Source organism: Nyctereutes procyonoides, unplaced genomic scaffold (assembly GCF_905146905.1).
Source record: "Nyctereutes procyonoides isolate TBG_1078 unplaced genomic scaffold, NYPRO_anot_genome, whole genome shotgun sequence".
In the NCBI taxonomy this organism is placed as follows: Eukaryota; Metazoa; Chordata; class Mammalia; order Carnivora; family Canidae; genus Nyctereutes; species Nyctereutes procyonoides.
The window spans coordinates 76,084,607-76,104,226 of record NW_026575140.1 but is presented as its reverse complement, the minus strand read 5'-3'; the positions used below and the strand labels follow the sequence as shown (position 1 = coordinate 76,104,226).

Below are 19,620 nucleotides of genomic sequence, written 5' to 3'. Positions count from 1 at the left end.
AGAATACCTAGGCACCTGTGGGGCTCGTTGTGCCTTTCTAGATTAGAAAGGCCTCATTCAAGGGGCGCCTGGGTGGCTCAGTGGTTGAGCGTCTGCCTTTGGCTCAGGTCGTGATCCCGGGGTCCTGGGATCGAGTTCCACATTGGGCTCCCTGCAGGAAGCTTGCCTCTCCCTCTGCCTATGTCTCTGCCTCTCTCTGTGTCTCTCGTGAGTAAATAAATAAAATCTTGGAAAAAAAAAAAAAAAAAAGAAAGGCCTCATCCACTCATTCAAAACCATGTGAGCCAAAAAACAAAAAAACACAAAACCATGTGAGCCAACAACAGAGTACAAATTGCTGCACTAAGCACAGATCCATTTGCCATCACGGGGAGACGGCGCTCTCGTTGTTAGGACAGATACCCATGTCCAGCAAGGCCTGGCGGGCCCAGAGCCTTCCTTGGCAGCACTAGCAAGGTCTCAGGGATCTAGGATTTATCAGGCTTACCCCTGCCCTGTTTTCTGCTTTTGCAAAGGTGAAGTAAAGCCTGGGGTGGGTAGAGGAGAGGGGGTGGGTAGAGGGGAGGAGTGGGGAGCCAGGGGGCTGGGGAGGATGGCACAAGAACCGACAACCACGGCTCCTCTTAGAAAAGGAAGAGCAGAGTCAGCAAACAACAGCCTCTGCTTGATATATGATGTTTGGAAACAAGTGGTTTTTTAAAGACAGGAAAGAAATGGAATCTCAGAAGGTTTCCACTTTAAAGAATAATAAATCATTCTGTTGGACGTACTGTTGGCAGAATGATTCTAGAGTCTGGAATCCACGATTTTCACATACCTGAGTGCTTGTCTGTGAGGGCTGATCCAGCCAGCCTTTGGCAAAGAATGCTGTAACTCTCTTCCACCTTCTGTAAGAGAAAACCCACGGGGTTCTCATTTGAACATCATAATTTTCCTTTATGAAAACAGGGAAGAAACCTTTTCATATTGCCGATACATGCTTCTAGATTTCAACATGAATGTTGTTAAAGATTTTGTTAGTGAGGAAGAAAAGTGAACCGCATTCCTTTTACCTGTCTCTCCCTTGAGTAACCTATAACTTCTTCAGGTTAAAGATGATTCCCCCACCCCTGGAGGCATCCTGAAGACAGCCCCATGGGGGACAGGAGCTGCATTAGAGCCAGCCGGCCCACGATGGCCTTCTAATACCTCGCCTGCCCTTGGATGACACTCCTTATAATCACATGAAGAAGGGAAAACCTATCACATGAAGCTAAAAGAAAAACTAAGGGAGACCATTCTTCAGCTCAAAGGCTTCTAAGAACACTTTTAATGTTGTCCCTAAGCCTCTAACTAAACCAAGTCATGAAAAAAATGTTTAGGTGCTGGCAGCTGTGTCTACCGATGACAAACTTTAAGTCCTTTTCTCAGAAATCACCACATAAGTCACCTTTGAAATAGTGGCCTGTACAGTGACAACTTCAACTCCAATTCACAAAAATCCTTTCATGCGCCGGTCTCCAGATCACAGGGGCCCCTGGAGCCAATTTCTGTGTGTTAGAGTGTCTGGGAAACTACCTGTATCACCCTAACAATTCATAGATAAGTGAAAGCATTTTCTAGAGGAGATACGAGCCCTGCCCATGCCACTGACTTGCTGTTCACGTTTTCTCACAGAGGCCAGCCAATCATCCCAAATATACTTGGGTTCTTACACGGAGAAACCCACACAAGCAGGCAGTCTACAGTGCTACGGTGTTTCTGTTCTTGTGATCTGCAACCAGTTGAACCATACTGTTCTCGGCTTTCTATCCAAGGCTACTTATGGGTAATGGTCAAGGAGAACAGCAAATCTAGAACCTGAACAAGATCGCCGGCATCAGCATTTTGACTGTCCTCTACCTCCCTCCTCTCTGTTTCTTTACCCAAGCCACGAGGACGCTGAGGTCTGAGGTACCTTTAGGTGTTCTAGGTCAGCCTCGATCTTACGAATGTACTCCATGATCTGGCTTTGTGAGTCTGCACAAGAGGGGGGGCTCTGGATCTCAAAACAGGAATCCTCCATAGCTCCCCAGCGCTGCTGGACCAGGAATTCTGGGGTGAACGGTGAAGCCGCCCCATCGGAATGGGCATGCTGGGGAGAGTGCTGCTGTGGACGGGCACAGTCCATGGCGGGGATGCCTGCCGTGGGCGGCAGGGGAAGCGAGGAGGCAATCTCCTCGTCCGTGGAGCTCTCCTGCACGGCTTCATAGCCATCAAGAATCAAATAGTTTCCTGTTGACAGACACAACAGCTTGATGAGCTTCATGCTGCCATCCTCACATCAAAAAAGAGAGATGAGGTGATATGCTGACAACCTTAAAAGCCGTTAAAGATGGAGGAAAGCCATCAATTCCCCACTTCCCAGGTTCAGTTTTAAGTACAGCAGAGTCTTCTCACTTCAGGTGGAAGCTAAACTTAGCAAACTTTCATATAATTTCCGAATAATTTCACATTAGTGAGCATCTTAAAAGTTACAAGCTGGAAACTACCAAGTCCCCGTATGATCCTGCCACCACTTCCCCGGCCACAGAGCTCTCATGCTTCACCTCCCACCATCTTCCCCCCTCACCCCTGCATGTCATCACCACCAAGCACCTGCTGGCAGCCTGGGTGCCCTGGTTCTCTGCTGGACCCCCCTGCTCCCGCACACCACACAGCTTCTTCCCTCACTCCCCAGGTGGCTCTTGCTCCCATGCTACCTCACTGATGCCCTCTTCCCTGATCGCCCTGTCTGCCCTTGGGTCTGACTTATGTGCCCTCCTAATTCCTCTGACATCTGTTTACTTATTTACCATGACTGTTTCCTCACCAGTACTTAAGCTTCACAAGGACAGTGGATTTTTTTCTGTGTTTTACTTGGTGCCATATTTCCCAGCACTCAGGATGGGGTCTGGCACTGAGCAGATTCAGTAATTATTTACTGCGTCAAAGAATAAACCCTACACATACACACAGAGGATGATGTGTGGGTACCCAAACAACATCCATCTCAGCACATTGCTTAGCTAATAACAATCAAAATCAAAGTTTGACTGTGAAAGAAACTTGCCTGAGATGCGCAAATTAACATCCTCTTCCTTCTTAACTGCTCCATCACCTTCTGATGGATTATCATCACTATGTGCTTCACGGGCATCAAAAAAGTGCTCTCCACTCTCATCAAGACTCCCTTCTGGCTCTGCAGGAGGCATCTCTGGGGTCATAATCATGTGGTCCATTACTAAAATGTTACTTGCCTGGCTCTCTTGGAATGCCAGGACCACTGAATCCCGTGGAGCAGAAGATTCAGTGGAAGTCCGTGGACTGTAACAAGTTGAAATGTCACCAGTTCCAGTTCTAAAGGGCATCTGTCCTTCACCAGGAGGATAGGCCTTACTGTTTTCAGAGTTCTGGGTTCCACTGTCTGTCTGCACCCCTGAAGACGCCGTCCTGTATCTCGGGAAATGTGGCCAGTCTTCCTGAGCACTCTTCTCAGTCAAACCCAGCTGTTGGACGAGCAACTGCTTCAGCAAGCCCACTGGAAGATTTAGGAAGGGAGAGGAAAAAATCACATTCACAACAGCACCCGCAGACTGCCAGGACTAAATTAGTTTGAGGAATTATCCATTATTTCTAAAAGTAAGTACCTTTTAGTAACACAAAGTCGAAATATTAATTTCGTACAATCATTTCTTGGTTTTGCATTGAAAACTGAAATAAAGCGCTATCGAGAGCAGATTTAATATTAAACGAGACTTGGAAAGATGTAAGCCCTCTGAATGAGGAGGCACTCCTAAATAACCAATACCAGGCCTGCCTCTTTTTTTTTTTTCCTCCACGTAACCTGAATGATACCCTTAAGGAACTTCTTAAAAGGTTGTTAAAAAGCTGTGTTATGCTAGAAAAGAAGCCCTGAAAAAGTTTGCTTTTTCCAGAAGCAGACAGTATATAACACAGGCGTTATTTTTTCCAACTTATTAGACACACAGAACATTTATTTTATCATTTATAATAATCCATGGAATCCTTAAATGGTGAAGAAAATAAAGCTGCCCTGTAGTAAGATCGACTTTCAGGGGCTCTTGGGTGGCTCCGTGGCCAAACGTCTGCCTTCAGCTCAGGTCATGATCTCAGGTCCTGAGATCGAGTCCCCTGCTGAGCAGAGAGCCTGCTTCTCCCTCTCCCTCTGCCTGTCACTCCCCCTGCTTATACTGTCTATCTGTCAAATGAAAACAAAATTTACTTTCAATGACTTGAAAGCATGTATACTTTTGAAGAAGAAAATGTTTTTTAGTTTTTAAAAATGACCTCATAGATGAGAAACTTCCTTGGGCTGTTAAAAAGAGAAGCAACTTAATTTTAAATGGGCGACTGTATGCTGTGAGGCCACTTAGCCAATGACAGAGTCACTGCAACATTGTCAAACTCTGAGAAATCATTCTGACTGCTCATTCAGGAGAATTGACAATAAATTAGATCTTAGAGAACATGACCGATTCTGTACTTTTAACTCTGGCTTAATTTCTATCTCCTGTTTCTTTTGACAAACAGTCTCCACACAGGTCTGGACATTAGCCCCCTGTTCTTTGGTTCTACCAATACTCCCTGAGAGATGCTATGCGTTCCTACGGCTCTGACACTCAAATCCATCCATTCCCTACCCTCTTGCCAAAGCTCTAGTCTTAAGATTCCAACTTCCTGCTTGTTACTTCCTCTTAAATAGCCTGCCAGTTTTAAAATTGAGCCCATAGTCTCTGGCAAACAAAGAAAAAGGCGGGGGAAGAGTGCAGCAGTGGCCAGTGGTGGTCCTTCCTGACTCTGATTTCTGACAAGAACACTGAAATTATCTAAATACTGCCCTTTTCTTAGCCCTGATACCAACCAAGCCAATCATCTGAAGTATTTCTTGACTCCCCGCTTTATTTATTTATTTATTTATTTATTTATTTTATTTTTTATTGGTGTTCAATTTGTCCCCACTTTATTTTTATTCCTCTGATACTGTTCTAGTCCAAACCGTTTTAGCCTCAAGCCCAGTTTACTACAGCGGCTTCACCCTAGCCATGATTTCCTGGCCTCCTCTCACTCCAACCCTTCCACCCTCTCAGCCAGAGCCATCTGTTCTCACTGGTCACACCCTAGCTTAAAAACTTCAAATGGTTCTCTGCAGCTAGAGAAACCCTTCTCAGCCTTTCCCCACTGCCAGTACACCTGTGAGATGGGACAGGCTCCCATTTGTGATTTACAGCCAGCTGGAGAGGGAAGGGGAGGGGGTAGCCAAGGGCAAGGGCCACCCATCTTGTGAGTATGTGGGTGTGTGTGTCATGGAAGGGAAGAGAGGAAGGGGGAGGAGGGCAGGGGAGGGGGAGGGAGAGGATGGGTCAGAGTGGGGGGGGGGGAGAGAGAGAGAGAGAGAGAGAGAGAGAGAGAGAGAGAGAGAGAGAGAGAAAAGGAGAGAGAATCTTAAGCAGGTTCTATGTCCAGTGTAGGCCCAATACGGGGCTCGATCTCATGACCCTGAGATGACGACCTGAGCCAAAATCAAGAGTTGGATGCTTGACTGACTGAGACCCCCTAGGTGCCCCAGGTGCTGTGCCATCCTTAAAATCCAGAGCACTCAATGTAGTTGTCAAGGTTCACAATGGCTGGCCTCTGCATCCTGTTTTCTACCCTTCCTCTCCCATGCCTCTTCTGGTTATGCGAGCACCCTCAGGGCCTCCGGCCTCTGTGCTCTGGTCCAACCATTATTCTTACCTGCATATTTTCTGCACACCTATCTGAATCTTACCTACTCTTCAAGGCAATAATCACCTCCTTCTTGTGTCCTGACACCTGCCTCTCTGGTCACTGCCACCAAATCAATTCTGGCATACATGTACTGATTACTTAAAAAGGTGGGAGGTTTTCTATCATCTTCCCAACTAGATGGTAAAATTCTTTATGGGAAAAGTCAGCGTTTTCACTTCTCTGGTTTCTTCCTAAATGGCTGCACAGTACATTACACAACCCACTACTTCTTAAGTATCTGTGTTAACTACTTATGAATAAAACTTACAATTCCTTAGTGCATCCAGTGCCCACCGTTCTTCGGAGGCAGGCAAGTGTGGATCTGGGATTGTGATCTGATAACTTCCTCCAGCTTCCTGCAGAGTCCCATCTGTATGCTGCTCCTTAGCAAACTGCCTCTCGGCCACAAACAGATCATCTACCTCGGATTTCCCAGAGGTACCCAGTGAATGAGACTGAGGTTTTGATGATATTAAGGGAGACTCTAATCCCAAATCTCTGTCTGTTCAATGGAACAGAAAAAGTAGAATAGATCTTAAACAAAACTTTGAACTTTTAACATGAAGCATTCAGGAAATACTTAGAAAAAAAATAACTGAGTACAGAGATCATCGGCTGTTAAGTAAAATACACGGCACTTAGAGCAGTGTTACAATGGCACACAGGAGGCTCGTAAGTGGTTTGTTAAATAGCTGATGCGAGAACTGCATAAACCAAAAGACTTAAAGTTTCTTTGCATTTTAATAAGTAATGTATAGACTACATTCTTCCAGGTAAACCTAAGGGATCAGTTTACCTGGACTCTGCAAACCAGGGACTGAAATGCTATGATGTTCCACTTTTAACTTTGGAGCTGCTTCTTCATCGTTGTCTCCTCTGTACAAGAAAGAAAACAATCTTTCAGCTTCAAGAGATGCCCAAACATCACTGCAGTGAAAGGTAAGGATCATCCGTTCCTTTCCTGATCAAAACACAGAGTCAGTCCTACTACAACGCAAATGCACACTCACTCGCAAGGTGGTGACTGTGGCAATGGGATTGGCTTTGCGGACTGTTCCTTCACTGATGCAGCCATCCGACAGATTAGGTCTTGCCAGCTGCAGGAAGTGTGAAAGGTATCCAAAATCCAAAAGGGAAAGGAAAAAAAAATGCCCTTTAAATATACACTCAGAAAGAAATAATAACAAAAACAAACCAGAAACCAAACCAAGCCAATCCAACAAAAAAAACTCTATTTCCACCAGAGAGTGTCTTTATTTTGGCAACATAAGTAGAGATGATAAAAAAAACTGGACCTTCAAGAAAAACCTAAACAAACAATGTTATGGATACAGCATGCATTAAAAACCTTTGCTTGATGCTTCTGAGAACTGTTCTTTAGAAAAGATACTTTCAATAGCATAGCAGTAAAACAAGGGACATCAATCTTGAGAGGACCATGTTCTTAGACGGTATCTCTTAAAAAATATAGAGGAAGTGCTTTTTTCAATATAGTTTTTGGTTCCTGAAGTATTACAAAAACCAAGTTTATAAAATGTTATATTCTATATATCTATAACAAAAACTATTAGAGCAAGGTAGCTATATCTAATACATACACAGTCTTTTCAGAAACAGTCTGTGCCACCAGTTCATAAATCTGGGCTCCATTGTCTGACATGGAGATGACAAATAGAGCTTTGTTATCTGGAAGAAACAAGACAAAAATTACTCTCACAACATGGATATGACCTACAGAAGCCGTGAAGGATACTTCTCGGGTCCTGGTTTATTCTGCATCTTAATCTGGGTAAAGGTTAATGTGCTCACTTTGTAAAAATTCATCAAGCTATAAAGTTAAAATTTGTGTAACTTATCATATGTTACATTGTCTATGTTATACTCCAATAAAACAAAGATCCTAAAAACTAGCCCGGGTTCCACATAGAAACAAGGAGGTGTACATACATCTGAATTACTCAACACTATGACATTTTTGCATTTATTTTGAATTGCCCTGTTGCTAAATTGTTAATTAATGAAATTTAGTAAATGATGAAGAAAAGAGGTCATCAGCTTATCTTGCCGCTATGGAACTGACAAGTTTGAAAAGGGATCCCACTGTTATTACGGTTAATGTGTAATTTGCTAACTTAAACTGATTTCAAAGAACCCAAACTACACCCACCTCTCTGTTTTTGTTTGCTCTTTTACCACAAATAAAAAGCATACCACTCTCATGTAAGTCTTTTCATTGGGATTATCCCTCAATTCACCATCTTCCGTGGTAGTCTGTCAATGATGTGAACATGGACTAAAGATTAAAGCGGTATGCAGGAAATTTTCAAGAGCAGAAAATTGCTCAGAGAATCTAGGCACTCCAAAGAATTTGGGGGTAGAAACTCTTTAAGCAGTAACCAAATTTCATTTCATTTGTTTAAGAATATAAAGAAACAGAAACTCTCTACCAGCTGGGATGTTTAAACAATACCAAGGATCTCATGCAACTTTTTGATGAACCTGAAAGCTACTGTCACTCTGTGGACATACTTGCCTGTTGCCACTTGTCGAACCAACACTGTATTCAACTTAATGACAGGGCTAAATGTGTGTTTGCTGTCAGCCGTGGATGCCAGAATCTTACTATGACATCTTAACACCAGTCTATCATCCTGCTTTTGTAACAATACAAGAATGTCTTCCAGCAGCAAAGTGTATAGATCTGGAAACCAAAATGTAGAGAAGGTGATTAGTGCAGAAACTGAGATGTGTTTTATAAACTTTGTAACAATTTGACAGAGAAAATTTATTTCTGTTAAAGCTAATACATTTTAAAAATTGACTTGCTATTGTCTTTTTTAGTTCCATTTTTTAATAATTCATTTTTATATTGTATCGTACCAAAGCGTCAGTCAGTGACTGACAAGAAATTAAAAAAAAGCCACCATGATTCCTCAGCATAGATAGTTTGAAATGGAGTGGTTTAAAGAAAGCTTATTAGAGAGCTCATTAGAATACAAGAATGATGGAGACATGACTGAATCATGACAAAATTTTTCTGCTTTTCCCCCTCAGTGAACATTTAATGTACTTCACCTATAAAGAAATACCAGAAGCAGATCTGCAAATATAACACAGGGCAGCACTGCTCACTGCTGTTGCCAAAATCTGTGAACGGTTGTTTCTTCTCTTTGGCCCGAAGGAACTTTAATTTCTCCACTCTCCGCAAAACTGACAGACACGGTACCTACCAATAGTTTTATCTCGATTCACCTTCCAGACCAATGGCCCTTCATGAATCATCTTCCTTTTTGTTAAATCCAAATTCTGCCAAAATAAAGAGAATTACACACAAATTATTTCCAAGCTCTGAGACGATATGCCATAGAGTCTCTTTTCAAGAAATTCTTTATATAAAAGATACCATTTACCTTCACTATCATTATTGGTATTTGCCAACTGCTGAACATGGAATAAAGATCAAGTTACAGTAAGCTGCATACAATTTCCTAAACAATTAGAGGTATCTTGAAAAACATTCAGAGGACTGCCTTCCAAGTCTCACAATAAATATATGATAATTGCTTATGAAAATGAAGTTGCAAGCATTCAGCCACTGGATTTGCAGCCCATCCAATTATTCTATGAATAGCTAGATGAGGATGATGCATAGTTTATCTATCTGTAAGAGGCCTGTGAGTGCCAGGCTCTAGTTCCAAACAAAGTTCTAAGGAACAGTACTCATGAAAAAGTCCAAGTAGTACTTGATCTTGCTCTAAATATTAATAATTTATTTTATCAAAAGATTCATTCATTCATTCATTTAAGGGAGGGAAGGGTAGAGGGAGAGAGAGAATTCCAAGCATACTCCCTGCTGAGCATGGAGTCCAATGTGGGACCCTGAGATCACGGCCTGAGCTGAAAATCGAGAGTCGGACACTTAACCGACTGAGCCACCCAGGCACTCCTAAAAATTAATAATTTAGTAAGAGAATCAGCCCTTAGTATAGGTAGCTCTAGAAAAATCTCATCCTCTGGAAGTGAAGGCTAAGCGTATTAAGCGTGCTTTTTGATAAGCTGCTATCTGTGATACAAGTCTAGTCTACCAGCCACCAAATACAATTTGCCAAAGCAACCCCCTACTGACAGAGCACAAGAAAGAAAATCCTAAGCAGTTCCTTAATACAAAAGCCTCACGTAACAGAAATGGCAATTACAAAATTTTTTTACTATCATTCCCATAATGGTTTCAACACTCATGCTTTTGAAGAGCTTCATGAAAAAATTATCTTGTTTTACTCAATAATCTGTTAAGTTCCCAGAGTGAACACCCCTACTCTCATTCAAACTATAAGAACACAATAAAATTAAATGATTGATGCTCATTAAGTGTCCAGCAAACTCTTATTACAAAAAGTTAGTTTTACATAAAATATTCCTCTAGTAAAAGGCTAAGTCATCTTCACACAGATCAGATGTTGAAAAGGAAGAAAAGAATCATAAACATAGACAATCTAAGATACAAGAACTTCAGGTGACGGATTATCCCCTCTGAGATGTTAATAACCTGCCAGGTCTTTAGTAAACTGTGTTTTATTTTTTTTAAATTATGATTAGACTATCTCTCACCCTGAGCTCTTCCACATTTGGGTACTCTGACAACTTCAGATTGGAGGTATCCAGGCGACGCTGGTAGTCTTCTAGTCGCTGAAAATTAAGACAAGATGGAACCAAGGTCACTGCTTTGGATATTAATAACCTCCCTGTTCCTAAGCCAAATGATGTTTTTCACTCGCATTTTACAGAGCTCTCTTCAACACCAGACATCACTGACAGGTCTTCCTTCTTTGAGAAAGAGAGAGAGAGAGAGAGAGAGAGAGAGAGAGAGAAAGGTGGGAGGAGCAAAGAGAAAGGGAGAAAGAAGCTCAAGCGGACCCTGCACTGAGCATGGAGCCTGACAAGAGGCTCAATCCTAGGACCTTGAGATCACAACCTGAGCAGAAACCAAGAGCCGACCACTCAACCAACTATGCCACCCCAGGTGCCTCCTCACAGCTTATTCTTCCTTAAAACATCCCTTTTCCCTGGCTTTGGAGATATCACATATTCCTAGTTGTCTACGAATTTTTGGCTGTTCTTGCTCAATCTGCTTTTCAAACTCACTGACCTCTAACTAGCTTATGGTTATTTTTTGAATACATAAGCATGTACATGGTACAAAATGTGAAAATATAAGGCACACAATGAAGTCTCCCTCCAGTCCTGTCCTCTTGCCTCCCACTCCCAATGTTCTCTCTCTCTTTTTTTTTTAAAGATTTTATTTATTTATTCATGAGAGACACACGAAAGAGAGGCAGAGACACAGGCAGAGAGAGAAGCAGGCTCCATGCAGGGAGCCTGATGTGGGACTCAATCCTGGGACTCCAGGACCACGTCCTGGGCTAAAGGCAGGCACTAAACCACTGAGCCATCCAGGGATCCCCTCCCAATGTTCTCTAAAAAAGCAATCCCTAACACCCATTTCTTAGGCAGCCTATGAGAAAAATTCTAAACAAATAGAATATATGCATATATAAGTATGCTTATTTCTGTACATGGTGTGTGTATATGCATCCTTTTAAAAAGACATGGTAGTATAATATGTTAATATATATACTACTCAAATGGTAGCATAATCATGTACACATTTGTTAGTATCACTCATCAATGTACCTTCGAGACTGCTCCACATTAGCACATATAGAGAAAACTCTTTTTATTTTATTTATTTATTTTTTAGAAAACTCACTTTTTGAATGGCTCTATGGTATTCAGCTCTGTGAATGAACTACAGTTAATCTAACTACACTTTACTGATGGATATTTAAGTTACTTCCAATCTTCTCCCATAACAAATACGGTGATATAATGTCCTTAAAACATGTATTTTTACAGATGTGTGTGTATACATATCTGTAAGATAAATTTTTTTAAAGACTTTATTTATTCATGAGAGACACATACAGAGAGAGAGAGATAGAGAGGCAGAGACACAGGCAGAGGGAGAAGCAGGCTCCATGCAGGGAGCCCGATGTGGGACTCGATCCCAGGTCTCCAGGATCAGACCCTGGAGTGAAGGTGGCGCTAAACCGCTGAGCCACCCTGCCCTGTAAGATAAATTTCTAAAGAAACAATTGTTAGAGATCAAAGCATATGTGCATTTTCCCCTAAGATTATAAGAATGTCCAAGTACATAGAAAAGTCTGAATATGTATAGTCAGCACTCAATAGATCTACCATTTACATTCCTGTTGATATTTACTGTATTTATCACATCTGTTCATTCCTCTAGCTATCCATCAATCCACCACATATTTTGAATACAATTCAAAATAATTTAACAGTTGTAAGCACACTTTACTTTTAAACATTTTAGTGTGGATATCATTAACAAGAGTTCTCTATTTAGTTATTTTTCAAAGTAAAATTTACATGCAGTGAAATGCATATATTTTAAGTGTACCTTTCCACAAGTTTTTACACATGCATGCACCTGTGCCATCAAACTCCTGTCAAGATACAAAATATTACCTTCACCACAGAACGTTTCCTCTCACTTCTTAGACCTACACCTAGTTAATATCTCTCCCCATATCCCCAGTGACAACCATTTTTATGACCTTTTTTTCCACCATAGATTAGTCTGTTCTAGAAGTTCATATAAATAAAATTATATATATGTACTCTTGTCTGCTCTTTTTCACTCAGCATCATGTTTGTGGGATTCATCCACGTTGTATGTATCAGCAATTCATTCCTTTTTATTGCTGGAATTTATTCTCCTAGTTTGTAGTCACAAACATACCTCATTCGGTTTATGCTAGAAACATTCTTATACAAGTCTGTGGGCACAGATCTTCATTCCTCCTGGGTAGATTACCAGGAATAAAATTTCTGGGTCAAAGGGTAGATGTATGAATATGTGCATTTTAAATTTAAGTTCATATTGCCAAACTGCCCTCTGGGATTTTATCATTTTACACTCCAAACAACACATTTGGAAGTTCCTATTTTCCTACAGCTCATCAACAGAGCTACTGTCATACTCAGTTCCTAAGAAACTATATCCCAGTCCATGGATTAAATTAGTTCTATTTATGCTCACAATCTGATTATTTTTATCTTTGGTACAGTCCTCTTAGAAGTAGATCCATAGAGCCAACTGCATACTGTATCTTCACTTGACATTCCAAACTGAACTCTCTCCATTTTCCCACAAACCTGGGGCTTCTTCCCTCATCCTGTCCACCCAAATACGCAAGCCAGAGGCCTGTGGTTTATTCCTACCATAACACCTCTCTTCAAATCCTTCTCTAAATCACAGTCACCACATCCTATCAGTTTTACCTTCTAATTACTTTTACAATTCTTGCATCTGTCCTGAACTGCTGCAACAGACTATACTGAGCTCTTTCATCTCCTCTCTGCCTCCTTCAACCAATTCTCCACAGACTGGTATGAGTGGTACTTACAAGGTGAAAAACCTGAACACGTCATTCTTCTTCTTAAATGTCTATAATGAATTCCTACTGCTCTCAAAAATCACAATCTTTAACACTGTCTACAGTAGGGCCCTATATGACTTGGCCCTGATCTATATTTTTCCTTATTTCATACCACTTTGACTTTGCTTTTTTTGGCATGATCCACACTAACCTAATCTTTCAGTTCCTCAAACAGGTCATGCTTCCTTCTTACCCCAGGACTTTTGTACATGCTGTTCCCTCTACTTGTAAGATTGCACCCTTCTACATTCTTTTGGTTTATTTCCATTCATTTTTCCAAGCTTGGCTTAAATGTCAATTCTTGAAGGAAGCTTTCTCCAATGGCCACCACTCAACGCCCTCAATCAGGCTTGCCCTACATGCTCCCACTATTTACACAATCCTAGCATCCCAAAATTCTCCTTCATAGCAGCTATCAACAACTCACATAAAATACTTACACTAACATCTGCTCAATACCTTTCTATCCTGCTAGAAAATAAGCTCAGTGTGGGCACTTAGTTTACTCATTTACTTAAGCATTCTACATCCTACACTCAGTTTACAGATGCTCTAGAAATATTTGTTGAATGGAGAGATGAATGAGAGAGCAAACACGTAGCTTCTGATGCTCAAAAAGGTCAAACACTAGCCTGATGTTCTACCACAAATTGGTCTGGGCCCACCTAGTACATAAACAGCTACCAAATGCCCCACCTGTCAATCATGTAATGGTAATTTCAATTACTATTTCAGAGACTCCAGTTAACACACTAGTTTAATACTCTCACTACATTGTCCTGTATCTTCTTGCTCTTCCCCATCTTACCTGTTTGTTTTCTGCCTCCTTGACAGCCTGATTTACATAATTTAAGATCTGACGACAGTGATCTGCGGCTTTCTTCACCTTCTCCCTTTCCATTGGCCATTCTAAGCATGGGGCAAAAAATCCAGAACGTAAAATAAAGGAAAACAGAGAAGAACATAAGTATATATATGTATAAATGAGATACCATTATATGTCAACAGTTACAAGAATGTACTAAGACCCTAAATATTTTTATACCAGGCTAAGATCTGTGGCAAAGTCTCAATTCAGATCATTTTTCCACAGATGAGACCTCTCATGATAGTACATTAAAAGATAAAGACTCATCTTTAAAAAGAAGCCAATGTATGGAATCCCAGGTTCAGGAGCTATGCTTTCCTTCGAGTATCAGCTCCTCTAAGTTACGCACTCTAGGGAGTGGGTCTCACTCATGTTGTAAGCTGTATGAATGGGACCCCTTCTCCCCCTAGGATCTCCCAAGTGCATACCCAATGTGGTATGTACCGTGGACTTGTTAAGCAGTAATTTTTTAATGATAACACAATTCAAAATAACTCCAGAATAAGTTTTTTTTTTAATTTAAGATTACATTTAAAGAAAGAAAATAGATTACAGCATGTGTATTATTAAAAGATGAAATTCACGAAAATACATTGAGATTACATTGAGGTCTACAATGTAAAGCCAAAATCAGAATATTTAAAATTACAGTCTTCTGAACAACAGTCCACCTATATTGAACAGATATGTTAAAATATAAAAATTAACATTTATGAGTATTTTCAAATTCTCAGGCATATGAAACAGTAGTTTGATTGCATAAAATTATTAATGAGAACTGAGTATAAGAGCCTAAAGCCCAACTGAGAAACTTGGATTCACTTCCCGGTTTAAAACAGAAGAACTGGAGTTACAACACATTGATCGGGCTTAATAAAGTACATGTATAGACACAAAGCAAAGCATCTCTTCACCCAGGATAAGACATCTTCAAAGCAAATATGACATATACTATATAGGAAGGACTGCACAAAGTGTATTCTATCTATAAAGAGCCAGATGACAAATACTGTGCACTTCAGGGGCTAAATGGTCTCGTCACAACTACTTAACTCTGCTTGTTGTAGTGCAAAAGCAGTCAGAGACAATTTGTCAACCAATGTCAACCAATGAGCAACCAAGTTTTCTAACAAAACTTTTTTACAAACCTATGTGATGACCCAAATTTGGCCCATGATCCATAGTTTGCCAAATGCTGTGTTAAAAGCTACTAAGGGAGTACATTAAATCATATAGCCTAGAGAAGACTGGACTGAATCTTGTTAGAAAATGTTGCCATACTCTGGAAATTGAACCCATGGGCATCAGGATGCCGTGAGAGATTATTTAGCAGAACATGGAGTTTTCTTGTTTTGTTCCCAAGCTTTTTAATTTCATTGAGAATGCTGTACCTGTGTATTTGGCAATATTATCCAACAGAAGAGGGTACTTGGTAAGCCTCTGCATCTGGGTAGGAATGATATCCTTCAGCTGCAGACGACGACACAGAGGATTACTCTCAGCATCCTAAAATTAAAATTAAATAAGGGAATTTGTGATTCTTATTAGGACTATAGTTTCCTAGTATGTGCCACATACTCATCATAGGTCTACAACATCACAGTTCTGGTTATTAAATCAAGACGTAAAGCATGGTGAGGTATACTATGGCCACACTATACTTCTACTCACATAATGGGGAAGGGGAGCCTTTATCACTAAGCCAGTGGCTTCTTTCTTATCTGTTTAAGCAAAAATTGAGAATATCCACAATCAACTCTAAGAACTGCTTGCTTGTGATAAAACAGTTTTATCTTTACATATTCATTTTCCTATGATTGGCATTCCTACCAAAAGTTAGTCAGCTGATTTACTATTTGCCATTCCAAGTAGGTACAACGGATCATCAGTCTGGATATACATACACACACCAGCTCATCTCAAATGGGGGTCTGCAAACTCTTCAGTAAAGCGCCAGATAATAAATACTTTAGGCTTTTCATGCCATACAGTCCTTGTCATAACTACTCTATTTTGCCATTTTAGTGCAAAAGCAACCACAGACAGTATGTAAATGAACAAACATGACTGTGTGTAGTAAAGAGTTCTGAGAGTCTGCTAGATTCCCACTCTCTGGTGTACGCAGCCTGTATAATCTTCCCTGGACCGTGGACAGACCTGTGAACATGATGGGCTTTCACTGATATGATTAGGTTACTATAAGTTAACTTCGTGTTAAGAAAAAGGAAAGCTTTTCCAAGGTGAGTCTGACTTAATCAGAATAGACCTTAAAAAAAAAAAAAGAAGCTGTCAGAGAGATACAATCCTTCTGACCTGCAAGAAAGGAAATAACTATCTTATAAATTGCCTGCAGGAGCCACGTGGCAAAGATCTGGGCATTCTCCAGGAGCCGAGAGCAGTTTCTAGCCAACAATGACAAGAAGACTGGAATCTTGGTTATACATTTACAGGGAAATGAATTCTGTGAACAATAAGGGAACTGAGAAGAGGACTGCAAGTCTCAGATGAGAACTGCAGCTCCAGCTAACCCCTTCCTTCAGCCCCGTGCAAGCATGAAGGGAGGACCCAGCTAAATAATATCTGTACTCCCAAACCACAAAAACTGTGACCTAATATATTTGTATTCAGTTGCTACATTTGTGGTAATTTGTTCTACTGCAGTAAAAATTTACTATACCATAATAAAACTCCACAAAAACAGGCAAGAGGCTGGATAGGACCTGTGGGCCACAGTTTACTGACCCTTGAGTTACACCAATATATACACCTCAATAAGCATGACTGGTGTCACACTCTTCTGTGGGCCCATTCTCATGTTATGACCATAGTATTGTAACAGTGTACATGGGATATTTTCTGACAATATCACCATGGCAATGTGGACTCCTCTGTCAGGTATTTTATTTTTTTGTGTGTGTCAGGTATTTTAATCTTTTATTATTTATTATAATTAATTCTTTATTATTATTTTTTTAATTAATTCTTTATTATTTACCATTCCACTCTCACCTTTATACACTCCAAGAATTTAAGAGAGAACATATGGCTTTAAAAAGTGTTAACATAATCCTTATAAATATCTTAGTCTTAGAATTTTCCCAGTTTATTCTATATTCCATAAAAAACCACATTATTTTTTTTTTCTCACGTGACTCACTCAACTCACTTGCACAAAGGTCTGGAATCGAGAATCCTTTTTCTGACGAGACTTGATCATTTCCAGAGCAAAAGGTTGGTTACTGCAAAAGGTAGCAGCGGCGTGCTTCAGCTTGTCCTCCCCTGGTCCACTGAACTGTGCCAAGAATGCAAAGAACACAGCCGAGAATGGCATACTGAGCTTATCTTAAGGCCAGGCAAAATGAGAGACAACCACCAATCCTTTCAGTATTCCACTAAGTGCTCTCAAGTGAATCATAGCCTATCACAATGTTTTCCTGCTCACAGCCTACCACAACTTAGAAAGGCTGACACTGGGGGAACAGGAGACACAAAAGGCTTAAAGACTGAAGTTAAAAATCTGATTTTTTTAAGAATCTGATAGCTCACAAAAATTACTAACTGCTCCATAAAGAAAATCTGTGAGATTTTAGTTGATACTTTACTATGTTATACCACAAATTTTTTGTTTCAGGGGCTCATAGATGGCTCAGTCAGCTAAGCATCTGACTCTTGGTTATAGCTCAGGTCACGGTCTCAGAATCCGGGATTGAGTCCCACATTGGGCTCCCTGCTCAGCATGGAGTCTGCTCAAGGCTCTCTCTCTATGCCCCTCTCCCCCATTCATGCTCTCTTTCTGAAATAAATGGATAAATCTTTTAAAATAAAAATTTGTTTCGAGTAGTGTGCTGCCAAGCCAAGAGAACTCAGTTACAACCTTTCCTGCTACCCTGAGATGTACAAAATGAGCTACACTATCACAGAGTAGCTGTAGAGTAACTTGGGTTTTTCAAGGAAGTGAAATCTCCTTAACAAGAATAATGCCAAAATGAGCCTGAGAAGATGCTTTGAAAAGCTGAGTAAATACAAGATGAGACTGGACAGTGATTTCCTGATCTTTTCTATGAGTCAAGTGGCTAAGAGAAAATCTCCTATGGGATTAGATTCTCAGCTATGATCTCAACAACAACGAAGGGAGTAAGATGAACATTGTCTTAGTCAACTTTCTAGTATTTGATCTTCTAAAAAGTTAGCATTATAAAGTTACCAAAACCTTGTGGCATTTCCCCAAGCAATCTATAAATTTCTGTGGGCATATCTACACAGTTCCTGTTCAACCTGCATTAGCATTTTGAGAACTGTGTCATCTGTTTCACTATTACTCATAGCCTTAACTACAACACTTTCTTTAAAAGATTGGATCAAACCTACTTTCCCCTAGAAAAATTTTCAGTATGTCCTACTTTGGGTCTCCCTGCTGTATCTTCCCATAACAACCCATACTCTCCCTTTTTTGTAATTCTTATCGTACTTGAAAGGACTAATGACTGTTTTCTCACTGGTTATCAGCTCCACCCAGGCAGGAGCCGTGCTCGCTGTGATTGCCACTGTATTCCCCAGCGTGTATCCCCAGCACCTGGAACAGTGTACATACTGTGGGGGACATACAAAGAGTCAGACAGAGAAACAGAATGTGTCTAACAGCTCTGATGGTCTCTGAACTCTTTCCTTATACTGTAAATAAGATTAAGTAATTTTCACTTTTCTACCTTTGTGATGGTAGTTCTGGATTTACAACTGTAATGTTTTATTACAGCATAATTCTGTGATTTGGACAATGGAAGACTGAAAATTCTACATTAGTTAAATTATTTTTATCAAGATTCATTTTGCTCTCTGTTTGCTCACAGAGAATATCTTTATTTTGATGAAAAGAGAGCACTTAGTTTGAATGAGCACAAATATTAAAAAAATATTACCGAGGGCTCCCCAGTGGCTCAGCGGTTTAGCGCTGCCTTCAGCCCAGGGCGGGATCCTGGAGACCCAGGATTGAGTCCCACGTCACCCTTGCATGAAGCCTGCTTCTACCTCTGCCTGTGTCTCTGCCTCTCTCTCTGTGTGTCTCTCGTGAATAAATAAATAAATAAAATCTTAAAAAAATATTACCAAGAATAAAAAGATACTAACCAAGAGAATACATACTTGGACCCCTTTCGTCTTTATGGTAACTTTGCAAAATGTATGAGTTTGCATATTTGGAAAGATTACTCCACCTTGAGTCTGATCTTTAAGTGTCTATAAAAATATTAAAGTGAAATAGCCAATTTCCTTACCCAGGTCAGCAAATCTTCCCCAATCTGATCAATAACTGAGGTCTCATTCCTCTTTCGAACAGCCTTCATTTGCTCATTCAATCCAACTAAGGGGGGAAAAACAGAAAATAATTAAGTATACCCGCATTTTAGTTCACATTACTGGTTGTACTGAGAACCTAAATTTTTTAAA

The 19,620-nt window shown here is 40.4% G+C and overlaps 1 protein-coding gene across 1 annotated transcript in view; it reads right to left on the bottom strand.

Annotated features, from left to right (window-relative positions):
- ARHGEF12 (Rho guanine nucleotide exchange factor 12) overlaps positions 1–19,620 on the bottom strand; it is a 150,429-nt gene that overhangs the window by 4,145 nt on the left and 126,664 nt on the right. The window contains 14 exon segments of the mRNA XM_055305875.1: positions 818–887; positions 1,937–2,253; positions 3,071–3,538; positions 6,056–6,289; positions 6,584–6,663; positions 6,798–6,884; positions 7,386–7,473; positions 8,321–8,488; positions 9,018–9,093; positions 10,396–10,473; positions 14,119–14,219; positions 15,570–15,684; positions 17,345–17,470; positions 19,449–19,534. Of these exon segments, the coding sequence (XP_055161850.1) occupies positions 818–887; positions 1,937–2,253; positions 3,071–3,538; positions 6,056–6,289; positions 6,584–6,663; positions 6,798–6,884; positions 7,386–7,473; positions 8,321–8,488; positions 9,018–9,093; positions 10,396–10,473; positions 14,119–14,219; positions 15,570–15,684; positions 17,345–17,470; positions 19,449–19,534 (2,094 nt within the window).